The 24385-nt window shown below is 34.1% G+C and overlaps 1 protein-coding gene across 1 annotated transcript in view; it reads right to left on the bottom strand.

The window, feature by feature from the left end:
- Nucleotides 1–21105, bottom strand: part of LOC127175366 (inositol polyphosphate-5-phosphatase A) — a 168819-nt gene extending 147714 nt beyond the window's left edge. The window contains exon 1 of the mRNA XM_051126400.1: nt 20674–21105. Within this exon, the coding sequence (XP_050982357.1) occupies nt 20674–20751 (78 nt within the window). The 5' untranslated portion in view covers nt 20752–21105. The remainder of the gene's footprint in view (nt 1–20673) is intronic.
- Nucleotides 21106–24385: the final 3280 nt, after the last annotated feature.

Here is a 24385-nt window from a genome sequence, read left to right on the forward strand (position 1 = left end):
GACGAATCAGTCAGAGCGGTGCTTCAGTTCATCTGAATCACTTACTGAATCACACGTGTATGAATCGAAATCAACCAAGAGCCGGATCACATCACACTTCAATTGATCATAAATAAATCATACTTTAATATAAGACTCTGCGTCAAAATTGCACTGTTGAAAAACAACACAGATAAGTCACATTTTCGTGTTATAATCAGAAATAATGTAAAATAATGGTAAATAAAACTTCTATAAACATTAGAAACACTATAAAGGCAACATTTCTCATGTTTATATAGTTTGAACTAAAACTGAATTATGTGAATTATATACAAATATTCAAATGCAACAAAAATGAATAAAAGTGACAAAAAAACGACTATTACAGTTTTTATTAATTCATTAACATATTTTTTTGTTTGTTTATTTGTTCATTTTTATTTATTTATTTTTTAAGCTTTAGTTAATTTGTTGTGCATTTGTCTTTTTTGTTTTTGGGGTTGTTTTTTGGGGGTTTTTTCATATACATGTTCATATAGTTCTTATTACTTTTTGTTTCAGTTTTAGTTATTTAGTTCAACAACATAAAAATGAGAAATGCTGCTTTAGAAACTAGCTGAAATGAAGTTTTTTTTTGTTTATTTAATGGCTAATGGTTTTAATTTTAGTTTCAGTTTTAGTTAACTACAATAACCCTGATACAAAAACTTCTGCTTGATGTTAATTGCATTTCATTTTGCAAGTCATTTTAGAATATAAAGCAATTTGAAATGATTATTAAACACAAAAAATGCTTTAGTATTGAATAACTGCTGCTAACGTACTACTACTGTAATATGGATCTGGATCTGGAAACCGTTCCAGAATTGTTCAGTTCTTCCCAATCCCATCCTGCACTTCTCCCTCACTGTCTTTCCAAACTCCTCGGATAGAGACGGATCTTGCCGCTCTCTTATCTCCCGCTGCTCTCGCTCACAGCTTCCTGTTTGCAGTCAAGCAGGACAAACATGGAAAACATTTCACAGTCCGTCACATCTGCAGCATGAGCCTGACAGAGATATAATTTTAGTTTTCCTGCTACAGACAATGAAGCAGCGAGCGAGAGAGAGAGACGGAGAGAGAGAGAGAGAGAGAGAAACTGGAGGAAGTTCATGTTCCGGGTTCAACCACACAAAACCATCTCAGCTCACCCCGAATATATTTATGAAGGGAAACCTCTGCGGTTACATTAAGAAACTTTTGATGGAAGTAAAAGAGACCAGAAATTAACCATGAAAAGCCATTTTCCTAAGTAAAGCCACAAGACTTCAACATTACGCATGTGATGACGTCACTAGAGCCCTGCGATTTCTATAATATGGAAAACACAGACAGAATTGTGAAACCCAGTCATAAAAACTGAATGTCAAGGAAATAGGCAAAATCTGGATGAACTTCTTAAAAAAAAAAAAAAAAAAAGTAGGGCTGTACAATTAATCAATTTCAATGTCCAATAATTTATTAAAACATTATTTTGAGTATTATCACACAATTTTTTTTCCAAAAGTAAAGCTCTCTTTTGCAGCGCTTCGTCTGCCCCAAAAAAATCTAAACTTAATTTGATTATATTATACAAGACTGTTTACATTTAAATTTGATTATCACTGTTTTTAACAATAAATTTGATGTTTTAAATCATAAAATACAGAACCCAGAAAAATTAAAACAGACTACACAGAATTTATGGGGAAAAAAAAATAATAAATAAAATTATAGAGGGCCATATCATACTTACAATTAATAAACAATTATTTTTATAAATTAAATTATTTATTTACAATTTTAATTTTAATTAAAATTAAAATTAAAATTAAAATTAAAATTAAAATTAAAATTTCATTCAATCGTTAAAAACGACATACAAAAAATTAAACAATTTCAAAATTTGGGAAATAATATCATGATTAAGATTTTAATTTTTTGTGAAAGTTTTATGAATTCAACCAATTATGCATACTTTGTTATAAAAACTTTAACAATTAATGGGGAATAGAAAAATGAATAAAAAAAATTTAAAAAGTTAAAAAATAAAAAAATAAAATTCACAGAGCCCCAATATTGTTAACATTTTAATAAATCATTGCATTTTATGTATTTAACTGTAATGAAAAATGAAAACAGAAAACACAGAATTTTGGAGGGGGATGAGATTAAACAGAATTTGGGAAAAAAATAAAAGTAATTTCCTAGCACCCTAGCATTACTAAAGTGTAATGCACGCTTAAACACTCCAGTTTCTTTCTTCAGTTATGTTTTTTGAGCAAATTACACAACTCAACACAGACTGAACACTTCATTTACAAGATCACAGTCCTGCTGACTGCAGGAAAAACCTGTATTAAAAATATGAACAATTCGTGAGTTGGTGACAATCAAACTATTTGCTCACAAACCTTTAAAACATGAAAGCTGTGTCTGTGTGTGTGTGTGTGTGTCAGGCTTTACTAAACTCACTTGTGTGCGTGTAAATATTGGCTATACTGCGTAAATATTACTCAACTTAGCAAGAGAATTTTAACACAAGGAAAAAAAATCCAAAACTAGAGTCACCTCACACATAATTTAGACACTTTACAGCTCAAATAATCCCTCACATCAAACCCTAAAAGTAGCTGAGCGCTTAAATATTTCTCAACTTACAAGATCAGCAGCAACACTTGCTGTTAAATGTTTTAACACAACACACACACAAAAAACTCTCTCTACAAAACTAGACAGTCAAGTAAACTCAGAATAATAATTTCCAGATGAACTTTTACAGCTCAAATAATCAGGTTCTTTTGAGGAGCGTTTATTTGTTCATCTCTCAATCATCATTGGATTGCATTGCATACGTTTGGATCATTTACATCGTATCTTACTAAGACATTATTAGAGATATAGTGACGACTCGTTTTATGTATGCATCAACATTAACTGTACAGAATGTAGAACAACTGCATATATGTTGTTCATGTTTGACACTCACGCACAAAATAACAGACGAATGATCAATCTACTGATGTTTGAGTCCACATTTTAGAGCAATAACACCAAAAGTCCATCCTGCAGCTCTCCTGAAGACGCTCGTTCTCCTCTAATGACTTCAAATCAATACAGAACAACACTGAGGTCGTTAATGGAGCTTTAACACACCAATTTCCTCCTGCGGATCAGACCACATCCCGGCCAGAACAAAACCAGAAAACGTCGGTCAGACGCACAACACCACAACAACAACAACTAAACGGCGCTAATGGCTGACAGGATGAGATTGGTCTGTGATGGATGCTGTGGTTTCATTTCCTCTCATCTCTTCTCTAAATCTACTTCAGTCCAAACGGTTACGACAGGTACTCAACTTAAGAACATCCGGAGATCAGAAATTGGTGAATTTCTAGTCATTTCAGTGTAGAATTTACATTTAAAAAAAGCTATATAGCAGTTGACAGTGAGCAGAAACACACCAGAGATGTGTAGAAGAGCATTTCATATGGAAAAACACTACATTTCATGTCATATTCACATGCAAACATTATGATTAACATGATAAAAAGAGCAAATTCACTTAAACTAAAAAACCTCAAACATTTGTTGAACGTCGTTCTAACAGCCAATAGGAAATGTTTCATTGTCAGATGTGATGGTGATGTGTGAGCTGATGTTATTAAAACTAAACTGGTGTTTTTGACTGGTTCTAGCACTCTGGAAATACAAATACAGAACTGCAATTCAATACACAGAGCCCTGTAATTTCTGTATTGTGGATATGGGATTTACTATAACAAATCTCACATAATTTGACAACCTATAGATTAATAAATCAAAAGTACAGCTGCACAATTAATCAAATTCAAAATCACAATATGGACTAGAGTCTGTTATTGTTAAACAATAAGTCATATTTAAATATAAAATGTAGCAGTTTGTATTTTCAAATACACAAGGTCTTCAAAACAAACCTCCAAAATAAGAGCTTGGTTTAATAGAATTATAACAGACTTACTTAATTCTTAAAAGAATAAATAAAATAAAATAAAATACATAAATAAATGATATTACGTCGCATTTATTTAAAAACAAATTTAAAGTGTAATGTTCTGTTTTAAAGAGATACTTTGAAGAAATTATATTTTGATTTAAAAAAAAAAAAGACAGAAATATAAATCACAAAGTTATTTCAAAAAAAAAAAATCAATAAAATATTATGCTGTGTAGCATTCAGTTAAAAAAAGTTTATTTTAAAGTTTAATTTGATTAAAATGTAATAAATTATGACAAAAATTATGACAGACATATAATCACTAAATTCTTTTAAAGAAATGTAATTAAATAATATGCTGTAGCGCATTAATTTAAATAAAAAAAATAATATTAAATAAAATTTAATCATTAAAAAAAATAAAAGTGAATTTTAAAAAGAATATTTTAAAAACGTGAAAATTTGTAATTATATTTTAATTTAATTTGACTCACAAGTAGAAAATTCAGCTGAAGTTTCAGAATTAGAATCAGTGACTCTAATAAAACTGATCAGTCAAAAACTGAACTCTTCAACTGACACAGATCTCTCTCACACACACACACACACACAACTCTGTATAGCTATCTTTGTGAGGACATACACTGACACAATGCAATCTCTAGCTCCTTACCCTAAACCTACCCATCAGAACTTAAACCTAACCTTTACCCAATTATAACCTGATCCCTAAAACCAAGTCTTGACCCTCAAACAAGGCCTTTAAATGGGTCTCAGAAAGTGACCACCGGCTCACTTCACAAAATTGTCCTCACTCTGATGGTCTAAAACTCAGACCGGCCCTCACAAAGATAGCTGTACAAGTGCACACACACACACAGAGTCATGTTTCCTTGTGACCCTGACAGGAAGTAGCGACTGTATCTGAATCAGAGACCTCATCCACCCTGCACATCCAGTTTCTTCATTAAGAACAGCATCCTCATTCATCACGAATCTCTGAACCCCATCACTGTGACCGAGCGATCCGCCAGTGCAGGAAACGTCATTCTGAGCGTGAATGAGATGAAGGAACGCAAACAAGAACACAAACACACATCACTATGAGGAGCCATTCTGTCTCCAAAAGATCCTTTTAAAACACAAGACAACCAGATTATCACTGATAAAACTACACAAAACCACGTCAAAAACAGAACTAATTATAGCCTGAAACGCTTACGATATAAAGATCTAGAGATTATTTTAACCTTTTTTTTTTTTTTTTTTTTTTTTTTTTTTTTTTACAGTCATTCAGTCTGTAACATCACAGTCTGTGATGTTACGGCAGGAACAACAACATTCAAACTGACAAAGATCATCTCAGATACTGATTATGTGCTTTAGTCAAAGTTATATGTGTCTAATGTGTCTTACATGTGAAGTGTTCTTGCGTTACTGTAGTGTTGGGTTGGGCAGCATGACGGATAGACTGCTTAATGTATGAAATGTGTCAGAAATGTGCAGGGCGCATTTATTCAGACTAAATAACAAAAAAAAAAAAAAAAAAAAACATAGATTAAATGTAACAAACTCTGCTGAAAAATCCAGCTTAAACCAGCATGGATTCCAAGCTGGTCCAGGCTGGTTTATGCTGGTATAGTGCTACTTTATGCTGGTTAGTGCTGGTCCTGGCTGGTTTATGCTGGTATAGTGCTAGGTTATGCTGGTTAGTGATGGTATAGTGCTGGTCCTGGCTGGTTTAGTGCTGGTATAGTGCTGGTCCAGGCTGGTTTATGCTGGTATAGTGCTAGCCTAGCTGGTGGAGCGGCATATCCATGCTGTTCTCAAGCAAAATGGAGCTGGTGAATCTGGTTCACCAGCATGGTCTTGCAGGGTTGAGTGTCAGTAGGCCAGCTGTCTGTATGCAAGCATTGTTTTGTTAGTCCTGTTCCTCTTATTCTCAGTGATTCTGCTTGTTAATCGTAGGTGTCATTACAAATGCTCAGTCATCACTTGTAGAGTGAATCTACTAACATGGGAAAGCTGAGCAGCAAACATGTAATCAGCAACATGTGTTTTTCTTTATTAAATAATTTTGTTGTGGTCTTACTGGGGTCATACCAGCATCCAAAATACAACAAATGCTGGTCCACCAGCACACCAGCATCCCAAGCTGGTCCCAGCATGCAAAATATACCTTATGGTAGTCCACCAGCACATCTGCTTACCGTGCTGGGGACCAGCAAACAAACAAGCAAAACATACCTTATGCTGGTGACCAGCAATGCTGGATTTTTCAGCAGGGAAAACAGAGCTGGACAAGACCAAAACAAAACAAAATTCTATAAATCCGTAACTTGCCTTGCTGGTTGATGTCATAACTACACCATCAGACATCACACAGCATTATTCCCTATTCACAGACAGTCAGAAGTACACATTCACAACACATAAATCACAGTGTTTGAGCGGCGGCAGGTTGTGTTTTGGAGGAAACCCTTCCAGCAGTGAGTCTTGCCAGAAAACACATCACCAGTGCTTCATCTTCAAGTGTGTGTGTGTATGTGTCTCACGTGCATCTTAGCTGAATCATGTTAATGTCTTCAGGTGTGTGTAGAAGTAAGGAATGTGAACACACTGACCACCCAACGCCTTGAACACAACGCAGACGAGCATCATTCAGTCTGCTGAGCTGAAGGACATGATGAGGCCGAGACCACAAACACACACAATCACACCTTACAGTACGCCTCTTTTCCAGCTCAACACACTTATGATCCATGGACTAATGGATAGGTTAAACAACAACAAGAATCTAAATGTCTCTGTTAATCATAAATTAACTTGAATATCGTATGATTGCGGGTCATTCTTTTATTGATTGAAATACAGGTTATTCAAACAATTTTTTATTATTTTTAATGTCTATTAATAACAACAACAACAACAACAACATTTTTCAAGAAAATTAGATTGATTTTACACTGCAGTAATAACAAAATTAGAGGGAAAAAATGTTAATGCAAAATAATTAAATGGTCCAAAAATTTACTTTTAATACTTTTTTCCCCCCTTTTGATTTTGGTGGAAACACAAGCAGGTTCCTGTGGGACTCATGTATGTCACGATCACCCATGTACATGTAATTATCCCGATAGCAGCAGCTTCACTCCAGACTCCTGCCTGATAGAAAGATCTGCTGAAGGAGTGAAGGGCTCTGGGTGAGCAGATGGAGAGGGCAGCACATCAGAGAGAGAGAGACTTGTGTGTGTGTTGGGGGCCATGACTGGCAGGTGGGCGGTTGAGCGGACAGCAGTTCTGGCATTAAGACGCCCACAGGCTTCAGTCAGAAAAAGAGCAGACTTTTGGGAAGTGGGGCTCGTCCCCGTTTCATACATCCAGACCTACTTATTCTACATGCCCCATATACACACACACACACACACACACACACACACACGTGTTACAGAGAGAGAGAGAGAGACAGAAATAACTATGGCGTGATATATACCATTAATGCTATATACAATGAATCATATTGTGATGTTAGATCTCCATCACACTGTTAAGACTCATGACTACCTCTACACTCACTGTACATGAAGCTTTTAGATCGATGAATAAACAAATAAATAACTAAATAAATAAATAACATACAGGTATAAATATAAAAATAACATGCAAAAATAAATACATGTAAATTATTGTTGAAAAAATTAAATTAAATTAAAAAGAAATAAATTAAAAATAAAATAATTTATTTTATTTTATATTGATATCACTTAAAAAAAAATAAAATAATATAAACATAAAATGTAAAAGTAAAATCTGAGAAAAAAAAAAAAAAGAATTAGAAGAATAAAAAAAAAACAATACATTCAAAATAAAATAATTTAAACAATTTCTGTTGTGTTTGTTTTATTTTATATTGATATCACTCTAAAATAAAATAAAATAAAATAAAATAAAATAAAATAGCCCCTGTCTGAACTGGACTACTACATTCACTTTCACCATACTGGACGCAGTTTAGTTTTTGCATTCAAACACCAAAAAAAAAACAAACAAAAAAGTGACCTGGACCACATAACCAATCATAAGGGTCATTTTTTTTAAACTGAGATAAATCATAACAACTGAATAAATAAGCTTTCCATTGATGTATGGTTTGTTAGGATAGGACAATATTTGGCCAAAATACAACTATTTGAAAAACTAGAATCTGAGGGTGCAAAAAAAAAAATTATTTAGATTATTTTGGCTATTGCTACAAACATACCCATGCTACTTACGATTGGTTTTGTGGTCCAGGGTCACAAATAGTGTACCTAGACCAGCGCTGACTGAATCCAAGCATGACACTAAAAATAATAAACCTAGGGAAAAATAAATAAATAAATAAAGCTGACTGTTGTGGATCTTACCCTTACTCTTCAAGACGAGTTTACCACAAACTACTTAACTGTGACTCAATTAAACTAGTCACTTCACATTCTGATACAACACCACATCAAATTAACCAAAAACATTAGATAAACACATGGTGTGTGTGAGATGAGCAGGTGATGAGTGGAACAGCATCAGATTACAGATGTGTGTAGAAACTCTACACAGCTCATTACATCACTCTCACAGGTCCTCCACTCACGCTGAGAGGCATTCTGGGTAGAGTGGCGTTTAACACATGAGCCTGACACCCCGAGTAATCCTGGATAAAATTATTCCTCACTCCTGTTCTAGGTGTGAAACACTGAGCGTGGCTGATCTATTTGAGTCTGAGCGCGGAGCAGAGGAGTTTCCTCCTACGCATCAGACACCAGCGCAGCTAATCATCACACACAGCACTCTGGGTAACGGATCGCCCCGCACCGGCCGCTCGTTCACCATACATGGGCACCGGCCTGTGCCAAACGCTGGAATACTGACGCTGCTCCAGCAGATTTTTGTAATGATTCCACGGACTTCCCATGAGTGAAGAAAGCCAGACACACGCACGCGTGCGCACAATCACGTCCACTCCCATGAGCGCCGGGACGTAAATATCACTTCCTACCCCCCAGTGTCCAGAGCCAGGTACTGCTGAGACCATCAGAGTCTCGCTCACATCAGGACATCAAAAAAAAAAACAGGCAGGAAAGATGATCCAAACTTTAATGAATCGAACAGACACATGGCTTTCATTTCACTGAACCACCTTGGAAACTACAGTACGATGGCGCTAAAAAAAAGCTTATGAGAATAATATCACAGCAATATGAGACTAAAGTCCAAATATTTTAAGAAAAAAGTCCAAATTTTGAGAATAAAGTTAAAAATGTAAAACTATGAGAATAAAGTTGTAGCAGATAATATGAAAAAAAAAAAAAGAGTAATATGGGATTAAACTCAATATTTGGAGAAAAAATAAAAAATGAGAATAAAGTAAAAAAAAAAAATAAGATTACACGAAAAAAGTTATATTATATTACTCATATCATTTGGAGAAGGCAAAATTATTCAAATAACGTCAAACATTTAAGATAACGGGAATAAAAGTCGTAGCAAAATGAGGTTGAAGTCATATTTTGAAAAGATCTATAATATAAAAAAAGTAAAAAAAAAAAGTTTTTCTCTTTCAAACTCAAAATTACGAGAAAAGTAAAAAAAAAAATAATAATAATAAAAAAAAAATTGAAGATGAGAAAAAAGTTTTACTTTCATAAGAAAAAGCAAGCAAAAATGTAAAATAACAAAAATAAAGCCATAATATTTTAGAATAGTCAACAAACTGTTAGAGAATAGAGAATAATCATATCTATGATTAATAGTCAAAAATGATAATCAGAAGAAAGCTGTAATTTTGAGAATTAAAAGTACAAATTATGAGAATAAAGTCAAACATCTGACATCACAGTAATAAGAGATTAAAGTGAAAATTGTAAATAACCTATGTAAATACTAAAATAAGTTGTAACTTTTTGAGTAAACATTAAGTTCTAGAATTACAAGAACGAAGTTGTATAATATTACAATATTATGTAATATTGTATTGCTATGGCTTTATTCATGTAATGTGGCCAGGGCTGTCAAACGATTAATCGTGATTAATCGTAAAAGTTTGTGTTTACATAAAATATGTGTGTATATAAATGCATATACAAATATTTTATGTATATGTTATATGTAAATTTTCTATACAAATCTAACATTTTAACATCTTAAATATATACATCTGTGTGCATTTATATATACACACATAATAAATATACACAGTTTACACACATATATATTAGGTAAACAAACTTTTGACAGCTCTAAAAATGGCACTAGAACAGTGTTGTACTAAAAGTTGTTTAACAAAAAAAAAAAAAATATATATATATACAAACTCAGCTTTAATAAATAAAATACAGCAGCTGATTGTGTTGGTGTGTTGTGATTGGTCAGATGGTGATCTAGTAACAGCTGATCACTGCACAGCACCCATAGAGAATCACTGCTAACCTAGTTAACATGAGACACCACTAGATCAGCTAGTGAAGAATGACACACTACATCACATTTTCTGCTACATTTGTCTACTGAATATTACTACATGAAGTCTCTTAATGCGAGCACATGCTTTTTCCTCGCTTTTACTTCTTCTTTTATGCCACATGTTTACATTCCTGAGGAAAGGCAAGTCCAAACCCGCACGAGTTCTGCTTCTCTGCAGCTCTCACGCTGACAACAAACACTAAGCCAAAATTAACACAAAACTAACCTTAACTACTTTAATGACTACAACGGAAATAAATCATAGGTAAATATAAACATTTTAATTAAAATTTAAAGCACTTCAGAGTAAAACAGAAAATATAAAAATAAAAGCAAATTCAAATCTTAATGTATCAGGGCTCGACAATAAGGAGTGCCCGATGGCCCGGGGCCAGCGTGAAAGACGCTCGGGACAGTTGCCGAATATGTCACTGCTACGTCGTCACGAAAGTTTATCATTTGCACGCGTTTTTTTAACCTTGATAATTTCACATTTTAAGCGATCACAGAGAGACGCGTCTCTGACGGACAAATAGCCTACAAAAGTAGTAGCTTTGTAGCTTTAACAATGATCAATACATAATTTATACAGTGGAGACAGATGTTTAGACTTTAGTTAGGCTAATAGGTTTAGGTGTGGTATCGAAATTGGAATCAAGAATTGTATAATTTTATTTGGTATGTAAAATTTATAAATAATATATAATAATATATATATAAGCTTATTTATTAAAATAAAATATAACATGAGTCAAAAACAATGATAACAGCAATTATTTAATGTTTTTGTGGTAGGGCCAGTGAAAATTTTGACTGGGCCAGAAGAAAAAATCCTTAGCGTTGAGCCCTGTGTATACTATAGTAGTTTAAAGATAACACTAAAATTTAAATAATAATAATAATAATGATAATAATAATAAAGTAAAATAAAATATTAAAAAAAATAAATAAATAACTAATTTAACTGAAAAAATGTTTGTGCTAAAGTAATAAATGAAATAAATTAAAAGGTAAATAGAAATTTCAAAAACTGATTCAAATTTCAAAAATCTGATTGAAAATAATAATTGCAAAAGTATATAAATAATACTAAAACAAAACAACAACAACAACAACAACCCTAACTTCACTCAAAACAAAAAATGATTTCATAATTTACTTAATTTCCTTAATAAAGTCATTTGAGTCAACAACTGCAAGCATTGTTTACTTTTGTATAGAGAAGAACAGCAGAAACATTGTTTTAAACATCTTCAAATTCAATTCAAATTTATTTGTATAGCGCTTTTCAAAATATATATCGTTGCAAAGCAACTTTACAGCAAATCAAATTTTTTACAGTATATTTAGTAGTAGCTTACTAGTGGTGACTATGTCATCTTCCACTGAAATCAGTCATACGGTTTTGAACAAATAACCAATGACAGATGTGAACTTGTTAACTGGTAGTGCTAACTGCTGTGTTTCCACAGACATGCCTCTGCATGGAGGAAACACGCCTCATTCATTACCAAACATTACATACTGTAATCAACATCTACTGGTTACTGCAGAATGACGTCAGGCCACTGAACTCAGATCAGCTGACCGCTGTGTGTTACTGAACTCAACTAACCCATCAAAACACAGCTCATTATGTATGTGTTTAAAACTCAAGAAAACAGTCGATATTTCATAGTCTTTAGCATAACAATAAAGGACATTTTCTCATAGATTTTTTTAATCAAGACTTTTAGTCAAAAAGAACACATTAAATTGATCAAACATGCCAGTAAAGCCATTTATAATGTTACAAAAGATTTCTATTTCAAATAAATGCTGTTGTTTTGAACTTTCTATTCATCTGTGAATCCTGAAAAATAAAATGCATCACAGTTTCCACAGAAATACTGTGCAGCACAACTGTTTTGAACATTGCTAATAATCAGAAATGTTTGTTGAGCATAGGGTTGGGTTTAACGAGAGCTGTCTGTCAAGTTAGGAGCGCTACTGCATCATTAGACAAACAGACTAACGTTTGTTTTCCGTTGATCACCCATTTTATGTTTAGTAAATAATGCAGCCTACCTTGTAGTAAAAGCGAGCGCAGCGCAACTGTTCGCGCACTGTGATAAAACAGACTGTCATCGGATGACTCCTCTTTAGTAACTTCATCATCCGATCCTTCATCTCTGGATGTGAAATAGCCCGTAACATCATTTAGGGCACTGACATCACCAAAACTGAGCAGATTGAGACGAGTAAGATCGGTTAAGTGAGCAGCTGCAGTACTTTAGACGGCGTTGTTGTGCTCCGCCATCTCACAATATTAAAATAAATAAATACATAAATAAATAACTAACTTTGCTTGCCGTACTTTACACAAGACTGGTGGAGAATGTGAACTGATATGCCTTTACTAAATATGTTACGTGGTTTATTTTGATAAGTTAGGTTTTCGCAGCGCGTTCTTAACATAGGAGAAAGACAGTCATTTCTGCTTGCTGCAATAAATGTCTATTTTTCTGCACTAAACAAGTGAATTTCGAAGAGATACTTTCAGAGATGATAGACAAGATGTTATAGAATAATAATTTAATGAAAAACGAATTTCCTGAAAACGTCCCACCGTGACATCCGACGGGTTTTCCCAGATCTCATCACATATAGTCATATTTCTGCAAAAGAATTGCTGAAATTTTAAGCTGTTAAATTATTGCAATTGGGTTAGGTGGCTTAGGTTTTATTGTTGTTGCGTTTTGCATTGACTTAATAATGTATAGTACTACTTCTTTTTTTTTTTTTTTTTACTTTTAATACATTGTTCAATTTAAAGAACTTTTTTGTCCAATAAAAATATATTCTTGTGTCATCCACCACTTTGTGGCTTTTTTAAAAGTATCAGTTCAGGCACCGTTTTGGCACCGGTACCGTTTTAAAAGTATCGATTTGACACCGGTATCGAAAAAACCCCAAATGATACCCAACCCTAGTTGAGCAGCAAATCAACATATTAGAATGATTTCTGAAGGATCATGTGACACTGAAGACTGGAGTAATGATGCTGAAAATTCAGCTCTGATCACAGAAATCAATTACATTTTAACACATATTCACATAGAAAATAGATATTTTAAAATGTAATAATATTTCACTGTTTTTACTGCATTTTTGATTTATCAAATAAATGCAGCCTTGGTAAGCAGAAGAGACTTCTTTCAAAAACAAAAAATATGTATACATTTTTCCCTTTTGATGTAGGTCTGAAATATGAGCCAGGCGTGTGTGTTTTGACAGGTTTCGTGAGATTCTCATCTCCATATGCATGCGCACTTACCACAGATGGCAGTTCAGAGAGGAAATGCATGTTTTACAGGTTTTCGCATATTGAATTACAGCATTTCTGTTTGGTTTTCATACGTCAAAAAGCAACATCACTGTGTTTAATGAAAACTACAGCCAAAGCCACAGGATCTGGGCGTTTCACTACGGCCACAGCATTTAAAAAACACAGAGCCCATCAAACGGCATTTAGCCTGCATCACCCACATGTACTACAGTATGACAGTCACTGGAGAATAAAATAAACAACTTACTATCACCGGGATAAATCCACGATAACCATGTTATTGAGCAGAACAGTTGTGTGTTTGCTTGACAACTCAAAATGAAAGCATTATCAATGTGTGATACAGATGGCTTACAACCATTGACTTCCACAGTATTTTTTTCTACACTATAGAATTCAACAGAAGAACCTAAAGGTTGGAGGATAAGTAAATGACAGAATTTTCTTTTTTGGGTAAACTACCCCTTTAAGAAAGCTGCTAACATGGTTTGCTATCAATATACAGCAAGTACATACACTAGCAGAATGCTTTAGAAATCTCTTTTATTGTTCTCTGTTTCCTATTAACATTATTCTAAAGTGTTCTGGCCCTTTTAATAAACCACATGGTGGAAAATATTAACCGCTGCTTCTCCACCAGACATGATCAGACACAAGCGCAGCATCAGCTGAAACAACCAACAGTTCCTGTGAATTTCTTTTTAATTGACAGAAAAAAAAAAAAAATCCCTCATATTTCACTTCTAGTAAACAATCAGCACTGCTGCATCCTAAAATAAAATAAAATAAAATAAAATAGTTTCTGCTGAGCTTTTTTTTTAAAAATTAAATTTAAGACCTGCACAAATAAAAATTAATACCACATGCAATCAAAAGGTTGCGCAAATACTAATCAAATGTATATGATGACTGTGTTAAATAATTTTTTAAGTCTTTTCTTCCTGTGACAGAGCATTCAGAGAGAATGTCAAAATAATTCTGACATGTCTGTGTTTTACTACTTCAGCTGCTTATTCAAATACGAGAGCGAAATATATCAACCAACATACAAATAACCAAAAAATCTTTTGCATAATGAAGTACTTTTAATCATAAACAAGCCTGAAATTCACCAGGAATCTTATTTTGAAATATTCACACTTTACTACCTGCTCATTTGAAAACATATGAGACATAAAATGTCCACCTTACAACCAGCTACAACATATTATAATATAATAAACCTAATGTAAACATTGTCAGTTCATCAGAAGTGCCTCATAAGCAATCATGCAGTATTAACTGACTGCAGACGGCTCTGAAACTGTAATTCTGTTGAATGTGCAACAGTGTTTTGAATTTAAAACATGCAGTGCTCACATTTATTTAACTGAATTATTGCCTTTTATGTTTAATAATCACATATTGGTATTGTAGAAACTCCATCAGAGTTTTTGCTCCCCAAGTTAAGAGCTCTTAAAATATGGCTTCACTATATTATATATAAAAGAATAGGGCCAAACATGTTTAAAAAAATAAATAAATAAAACATATACATTTGTCAAGACAACCTGATCACAAAAGCAAGACTGAAAAATAAAGGACACTCATTTTCAATTCTATTAGCTCAGTTTCTAGAAATCTGTGTTTCTCTCAACACAACCCACACACGACTGAGAGGAACATCGGCGGTGACTGTAATTCCCAAAGCCACTTCAGTTAATGGCTCGTGCTCATTTACGATGCGGCTCACGATAATGTAAAATCCATTATCAATAATCGCAGCTCCCCAGAGATGCTGGGAGACGAGAGGATGCTTATTCTTCAATCAGCTCCTGCTTCAGAAAATCTCATTTTATGATTCTGAGTGCAAAACTCATGAAAACAGCATCTTCAGATCACGTGCGCTCGGCCTCGATTGATAAAAACACTCATCTCGGGCTGGACGACCCTCAGGTCCAAATACAGGAGCACAGTACATTCATACGCTGAATGAACACTCAGAATCTCTACATATCTATGTGCAAAAACAAACATCTGCTGACCTCGGACCTGTGAATGTGCAGAATGAGAAGATGTCTGATAAATAGAGCATGCAAATTTCTCACAACACAGATGAGCTCTAATAACTCAGAGTTATTTATAACAGGAATCTCATCAAAACTGATCTTGATGTGTTTGTGGATAAACAGCATTATGAAGCACGTCTGAATCGAGATGCTGCACAAGCAGACAGAACTAATGAGCTATCGAGAGACTCGGTATGAAGTGAAAAACTTGTCAGAGCAGTATGTTCTACTAATGTTCTCGTTAAGTTGCTTCTTAAAGAGATCATTCACACAAAAATGCTGTCACTGATTACTCACCCTCATGTCTTTCCAAACCCTCTTGTTCATCTTCAGAACACAAATTAAGATATTAAAATCTGAGAGCTTTCAGAACCTGCATAGACAGCACTGGTACTAACACGTTCAAGACCCAGAAAAGTAAGGACGTCATTAAAATAGTCCATGTGACATCAGCGGTTTAACCGTAATTTTAAGAAGCTACGAAAATACTTTTTGTGCACAAAGAAAACAAAAATAACTTTTCAACACTTTCTTCTTTTCCTTGTCCACCACGCATTTCCAGAATGTTCTGGGAACATTTCTTGTCAGATGGGACTGCATTACAGAACAACCACTGAATTTTCCGATTAGACAAATAATCAAAAAGGTGTCATTAATTGTTTATCTTTATACTGTTCCAGCAACATTTAGCACCATCATATGCATCCTACAAAGACAAGACAATCCCAGAATGCATTGCAGCAAGCTTGATAAAAAATATGGAAAGATGGTGGACAATGCAAGAGAAACGTTGATTATAAATCCATTTCTAGTTCATTTAACACTTAAAAGCAAGGGGAAAAAATTCAAATGAATTAACATTAACATGTTTATTTGCCACAATCCGTCAAATTAAAGATTGGTGGTTTAGCATTTGAAAAATTAGACATTAATATTAGTATTGTAATTTTAGAGTAAAATTAAAAAAAAAAAAAAAAAAAAAAAAAAGTATGAATCTTTTTTTTTTTTTTTTTGAGTATTTTATTTATAATATCACAAAGTGTTTCTTTTTTAAATTTTATTTTTATTGCTTTTTTTTCTGATTTAGTTTAATGTTTTTAATAAAATGCTTTAAATTATTTATTATTATTGTTATAAATATTATTTTATAATTATTTTATTACTTCATTTAATTGGTCAAAATCAATGTGAAGTTGTGAACATGGCCTATCAAAAATCTAGCGGTAAGATTTTTAAATTCTGAAATCATTACTGAAAGAGTGAGCTGATTCTTGTAAAAAGTAAATCCAAGTATGAACACTCAAATGTTAATACGTTTTTGCAAGGACTTTACAATTAAGAGTAAAAAATGTATTTTTCAGCTTTTTACAAATTATTTTTATTTTTTATCCAGATGCAATTGCCAAACAAAAAAAAAACACTTTACTAACTCTAAAATGATTTATTATTATATCCAAATATACCTCACTAGGATCTGAAGCAGAGCTACTGTCTCTCTGCATCATCTTACATTTGATAACATTTCCAGCCGAAGCCACCTGATATCAGCACTGCTGCATCTGTTCTGTTATTATAACCCAGCAGCTGAGCACAAATAAAGCAGCTAGTCACTGTCAACAATTACCATCACCAGATAATACTCGTGTGCATACACACCTTCCTCCAGTGGAAAAACCCATCTCCTGTTGTCTCTCACATCAATCTGTTATGGCTTGTTAAACGGTGTGCAGATTTCTTTCCTTATTCAGACCAGACCACTTTTTCACTGGAGGAAGTGTTATTATGGACTCAATGTATTTTAGTTTAAATTGCCTTAATGATGGATTTGTTTCAGTTTTTGTCTTCTCAAGATGTTAACTGATGGACTGGAGTGGCGTGGATTACTTGTGGATTATTGTGATGTTTTTATCAGACTCTCATTCTGACGGCACCCATTCACTACAGAGGATCCAGTGATGGAATGGCACATTTCTACAAATCTGATGAAGAAACAAACTCATCCTAATCTCGGATGGCCTGAGGGGGAGCATATTTATAGCAAATTTAAATTTTTAGGTGAACTATTTTTTTTTTTTAACTTGCATCATTTCAATTTCGTTTTCTTTTGATTATAGGGTGAAATTAGCCATTTTTGTGAGATTTGCTGCTTTCTTTCAGCATACGATGCTCTAATCTCAATGACCTCACTCTATCCAGGTACTATTTGCCTAATCAGATATTAAACCACATCATAGGTGTAATCTCGGCACCTGTGCGGTCGATCCACCTGGACGCCAGCCAGACCAGATGATTTCCATAAAGGGAAGTCATTTATGTATCCCAAAGAGCATATGCCTTCCTATAGCTCCATTACGGCTTTTTACGTCTCCCATCTTCCCAGAAGCACTTCGAGAGCATCTCATCAGGAGAAAACCAGCGGAAAAAGACTACGGTGGACGACTCCAACCGCTTTATAACAGCACTTGCCAAAATTCGTGGAAGCCGTCCAGCCCTAAACACCTCATCTTGTGATTGCTGACAAAGGCCTCATTTACTTCATTCACGTAATTTGGAAAATCCTTGCATTTGTGGCTTGAGCGGCACAAAAGGCCCATTGAGGGACGAGACGAGACGTCTGAACATGTTAAATATTTAGGTGTAATTGTGCATGCAGGACTCTATAAGCGGCGTGCTGGTTTTGGCCACGCTCTCGTGTAAAACAAGTAATGGATAAACAGCGATATTCATAAGACAGCAGTTCAGCGGTCATGACAGGCCAACTATTTATAACTCTAAAGATAGTACGGGACAGTTCCTCTTCACATGCAAAGAAAACAGTTAAGAGCTCTTTACAATCAAATAAACAGATCTGGCCTAAACTTCTCACAGAGTAAACCACGTAGAATTACAGCCCAAGACCTGACTGTCAAGTACTGGCACGTTTACGGACGAATGGCTCAGATAACTTAAGCACCGTGTACTTTACGATCGTTCATCCACAGGAACTCATTTGCTTAAACCTCAACTCACCCTGATCTACCACAAGTTTTCGTAATCATTTTCATAGAGAGCAATAACAGGTGAGATTTCTATTAAACCACAGAGTCGGGAGTGATTACGAGCGCTAGTTTTACAGCTTTTTCCTTGTTTGAGAAGGACAGAAGATAAAGCACTTACAGTAAATATGACTGATGGTCACAGATCGGCTTGTGCGTGACGGATCAAGAGTATGAGAGCATCCTTTCACCGCCTGATATCTGATTGACCCAGTGTGACATTCACACATGTTAGTGCACAACAAGTTATTCTTGATCATTCAGCTCAAAAGAAACTATGTGTAACACAATCTCTAGCATTAAACAAGGCTCTCGCACCCGCTGACCCACTCATTTCCATGAAATTTTCATTTGGGATTACCGGATAAGGAGTTTGAATGGGTATCGCACTGACAATGCCAAAAAAATATACACTGCTTAAAAAAACAAAACAAAACTGTGCCAGGGTATTATCCATTCATTTTACAGACATTTTTCTATTAACCCTAAAACTAAAAATTAAAAATAATAATAATTATTATTAGAAAAAGAAAAAAATTATAATAATAAGTGCTTATAATTATTATTAGAAAATTAGAAAACTCCTTCATATTAATATTTTTTAGTGTGTATTCTAATAATAATAGTAATAATAAATAATATATTATTTACAGACATTTTTCTATTAACCCTAAAACTAAAAATACAGGTATTCATATTAATATTTTTTATTGTGTACTCTAATAATAATAGTAATAATAAATAATATATTATTTAAATAATTTAAATATATATATATATATATATATATATATATAGGCATTTATAATAATTATTATTAGAAAAAGAAAAATATAATAATATAAAAATAATTATATAAAATTATATTAAATAAATATATTAAATAAAATAATAAATAATAATAATAGCTTATAATTATTATTAGAAAATTAGAAAACTCCTTCATATTAATATTTTAGTATGTATTATAATAATAGCAATAATAAATACGTAAATAATTGAAATTGTATACACATACATACATATATTAAATTTTGATTGTCATTTATGACAATTATTAAATGATTAAATAAATAATAAATTTTATTTCGCTCTCTCTCTAAATATATTTGACTGTAAGTACAGAATTATGATTTTCTCTTAAAGACAAACAAAAATAGACAAACAAAAATGTCGACAAACTCTAGAGACACATTTACCAACATCCTGTACAGTTTATCTAGTAACCAGTACAGTTTAACCAGCCACTATCTATCAAAACAGCAGACACTGTTGAGAAACAAACTTAAAGTGGAAACTTTGCATTTGGGATTTTTGAATAGACACTCAAAAACTCAAAATAATAATTACTAGATTTTCTTTAAAAGGAATTCACGTATACTGATATACTGCACAAAAAAATAAATCCATCCAAACTCCAGAGACGCGTTTACAACATCCAACTGACAGTTAAGTTAGCAGATATGTTATCCAGTAACCTGTGCAGTTTAACCAACCACTGGCACTGACATATGAATCATATAAACCGCTATCAGTCCATCAATCAATCAGAGTGATTATCAATACAGCTTTGTAGATACCGTTAGAACCGTTAAACTCTGAGGGAAAACGGAAAGGTTGTGGGTTCGAACGCCATTCGGGTCAATTCATAAACTAGCATGATTAATCACCGCACTTTACCTCAGGATTCAGCAGCAGGACCCGCAAGAAGTGCACTAGTGTGAAAGAGAGCGTGTGTGGAACGAGGTACTAGTAATAAAGCAGCGTTTTCGCTTGACTTACATCTTCAAACAGCGATCCAACGTTGGCAGTGACCAGCAGTATTCCCGCGCCCTGCGCTGTCAGCTTCCCCGCCATCATTAATTAGCCCGCGAGCCGAACTAATGAGCTAATTTGAGCTGTTTCTGGAACGAGCGCTGTTATGGAGTCGAGTAGTGGTTCGTGGGGTTAAACGCTGCGGGTTCGAGTCTCGATCAGCTGGGCTCGTGCATACTCGTGCGCGTCTAGTACGCAAAATCAGAGCGCGCTCCGTACTCAACGCGTCAGTCTTTACTTCTTCGCCGTCTCGGCCATGATTCGAAGAGTTCCCCGGTTTAATCCACGGCGAGCGCCGGTCTGCGGAGCGTGTTTCCCTGGCGTTCGGTTCGCCCGTGCGCGCATTGCTCGCGTTTGTTGAGGGAGGACACACCGCTGCTGGAGTGAGTCCTGCGCTGCGCTGACGTCACGGAGCCAATGGAAAAACGCGTCTCTTAAAGGGGCAACGCGCTACGGGGGTTGCCGCTTCAGAGCTATGCGTTTGCATTGGTTCAGTGACTGTGAGGGTTTTCAAAAGGGCAACGTAGCGCTGGCCCTTTAAGAACCGCGACGCTGCTGCTTCTATATAATATTTTAGAAATTTTATGTATGTGACCCTGGACCACAAAACCTGTAGGATCAGTTTTTTTTTTGTTTGTTTTTTTTTAATTAGATTGATACATTATCTGGAAGCTGAATAGATAAGCTTTCCATTGATGTATGGTTTGTTAGAATAGGACAATATTTACAATTATTTGAAAAACTGGAATCTGAGGGTGCAAAAAATCAAAATATTGAGAAAATCACCTTTAAAGTTGTCCAAATGAAGTTCTTAGCATTGCGTATTACTAATCAAAAATTAAGTTTTGATATGTTTACGGTAGGAAATCTACAAAACATCTTCATGGAAAATGATCTTTACTTAATATACTAATGATTTTTGGCATTAAACACAATTTGTTAATGTTTGCCCATACAGTATATTGTTGGCTGTTGCTACAAATATACCCGTGCTACTTACAACTAGTTTTGTGATCCAGGGTCACATATTATTATTAACTAATAGTCCACAAAAATACTAAGCAGCAACACTGATAATAAAAAGAAATGTTAACTGACCACTGAAACAGCATATCTGAATGATTTATAAAGGTTGAAGACCAAATCTGAAAAATAATAAATTAATGAATGAATAAACAAATAAACGGCTTGCCAAAAAATATTTTTAAAATTAATTTATTTTTTAAATTAATTTTTGTATGACCTTTTCCCCCTTTATTTATTACTATAATTACTTTATTTACTATTTATAACAATATTACTATTTTTTGAATGGATTTGAATAATTTTTGATTAAATCTCTATCTATCTATCTATTTACACGCTTAATTGCACTGTCAAATATGTGACCCTGGACCACAAAACCAGTCATAAGGGTCAATTTTTTGAAATTGAGATTTATACATACATCTGAAAGCTGAATAAATAAGCTTTCCATTGATGTATGGTTTATTAGTTTAGGGCAATATTTGGCGGAGATACAAATATTTGAAAATTGCCTTTAAAGTTGTCCAAATGAAGTTTTTAGCAATGCATATTACTAATCAAAAATTAAGTTTTGATATACTTATGGTAGGACATTTACAAAATATCTTCATGGAACATGATCTTTACTTAATATCCTACTGATTTTTGGCATAAAAGAAAAATCATTTTGACCCATACAATGTATTGTTGTCTATTGCTACAAATACATGATACTTAAGACAGGTTTTGTGCTCCAGGGTCACATATGTGACTCAAAACTTAGAATTTTCTGTTACTATAATTAATCTGAGAGCTGTTTAAATAATGTATAAGTGCCGATTTCCTGCGGGATGTCTTGATGCATGTCGCATGAATTCTGTGAAATAATCTTGAAGTGAAGCACATAAGCTAGTGCCGTTGAATGCTCTCATTTAATCTAAAGTGATGGGATTTCGTGCCATCTGGTTAATAGTGCATTAACTATTACATCAGTCCAGGTAAATGAACACAGTTCAGATAACGATCAAATATAATCATTAAGCAGGAGTGTTTTTATAGTCAAGTCCTATATGTATTTAGACATACATGACAGCGGAAGGCGCCGTGTGGCTCAATGGCATTCGACTGAGGAAAGCAGGAAATTTTCACACCGCAACAATATATTCAAAGTATCCACAGCTGGGACTGACAGCGCATGAGCAGCATCAGTGTGTGTGTGTGTGTGTGGATGTTGTTGTACTAGCCACAGTTTACCCTTGATATGCATGTGCTGCTTCTTCCGGCTTGGATTTTACTTGCCTGGCTTCCCAGAAGAAGCAAACCCATCATTAAGACTTTGTTCACTTTAAACCGTCGCTTCTGGCTAAAATCCAGGCCCTTAATCCATAATAACGCTTCCTCCAGTGAAAAAGTCCATCTCCTGTTGTCTCTCATGTCTAAATCCAGCCACAGATTTGTTAGCTGTGCAGATTTGATCTGTGCAGATTTCTCTCCTGATTCAGACCAGACCACTTTTTCACTGGAGGAAGTGTTATTATGGATTATAGACTCTAATTTTAGTTAAAAACGTCTTGATGATGGAATTGTTTCAGCTTTTGTCTTCTCAAGATGTGAACTGATGGACTGGAGTGGTGTGGATTACTTGTGGATTATTGTGATGTTTTTATCAGCTGTTTGGACTCTCATTCTGACAGCACCCATTCACATTGGTGGGACAGTGATGGAATGACACATTTCTACAAATCTGATGAAGAAACAAACAAACTCAACTACATCTCGGATGGCCTGAGGGTGAGCACATTTTTAGCAAACTGATGCATTTGAGGTTGCACTTGTTAATATGTAGATGGATCCATCGCTGAAAAAAAGCAAGAGAGTCAATTACATTCAAATGAATACAGTGCCTTTGAACTCAAAGCTGTTCTTCTGTCATCGTATTACATCAGCGCACAGGGATGTAAAATAGGCCTACTCCCTTCTGAATGAGTCTCAGCAGAGTTTCTAAGGGTGATTATTGCAAAATCAGGACGTTAATGCAAACCATCTTACAACACAACTGCTTGCCAAATAAATAAACACATGGACATAAAACACTAGTTTAAATTAGAGAAACAAGCACAGCTATTGAGAGAATCATTAATTATACAGTTCAGAGTCATTAGACACAAATATATAATCACAGAATGACGGCACTAGCCGCACTGCAAAAAATGAGTTTCTTACTCAGTGTTGTGTCTTGTTGACCAGCGCAAATATTTAATTATTCTTAAATCAAACTACATTTACTTAAAAAGCAAAATGACTTAAGCTATCAAGTCTTATTTTCTTAAAAATGTTTCAGAATTAAGTGAGTTTATGTTTAAAGAAAATATCCGTCAGTGTTGACAATGACAATTTATTTATTTTTCACAATTAATTACAACTTCCATTGACCAATGTGCTTTCCAACAAGTCATCAAAACAAAGAAACACGCAGAAAAGAAACAGAAAAGTTATAAAATCAGATAAATGTCCCATCAACCATATGTTTTAAAGAGTAGAAAGTCTTTAGCCTGGATTTAAAAATACTCAGAAAAATAATTTTGTTCTTCCTTTGAATTAAGTGTATTTTTCAGACCCCACTGGTGCATATTTCTTCTTGTTTTAAGCCTAAATTCACTTATTTTCACAATTT

This window comes from Labeo rohita, chromosome 13 (assembly GCF_022985175.1).
Source record: "Labeo rohita strain BAU-BD-2019 chromosome 13, IGBB_LRoh.1.0, whole genome shotgun sequence".
NCBI lineage: Eukaryota > Metazoa > Chordata > Actinopteri > Cypriniformes > Cyprinidae > Labeo > Labeo rohita.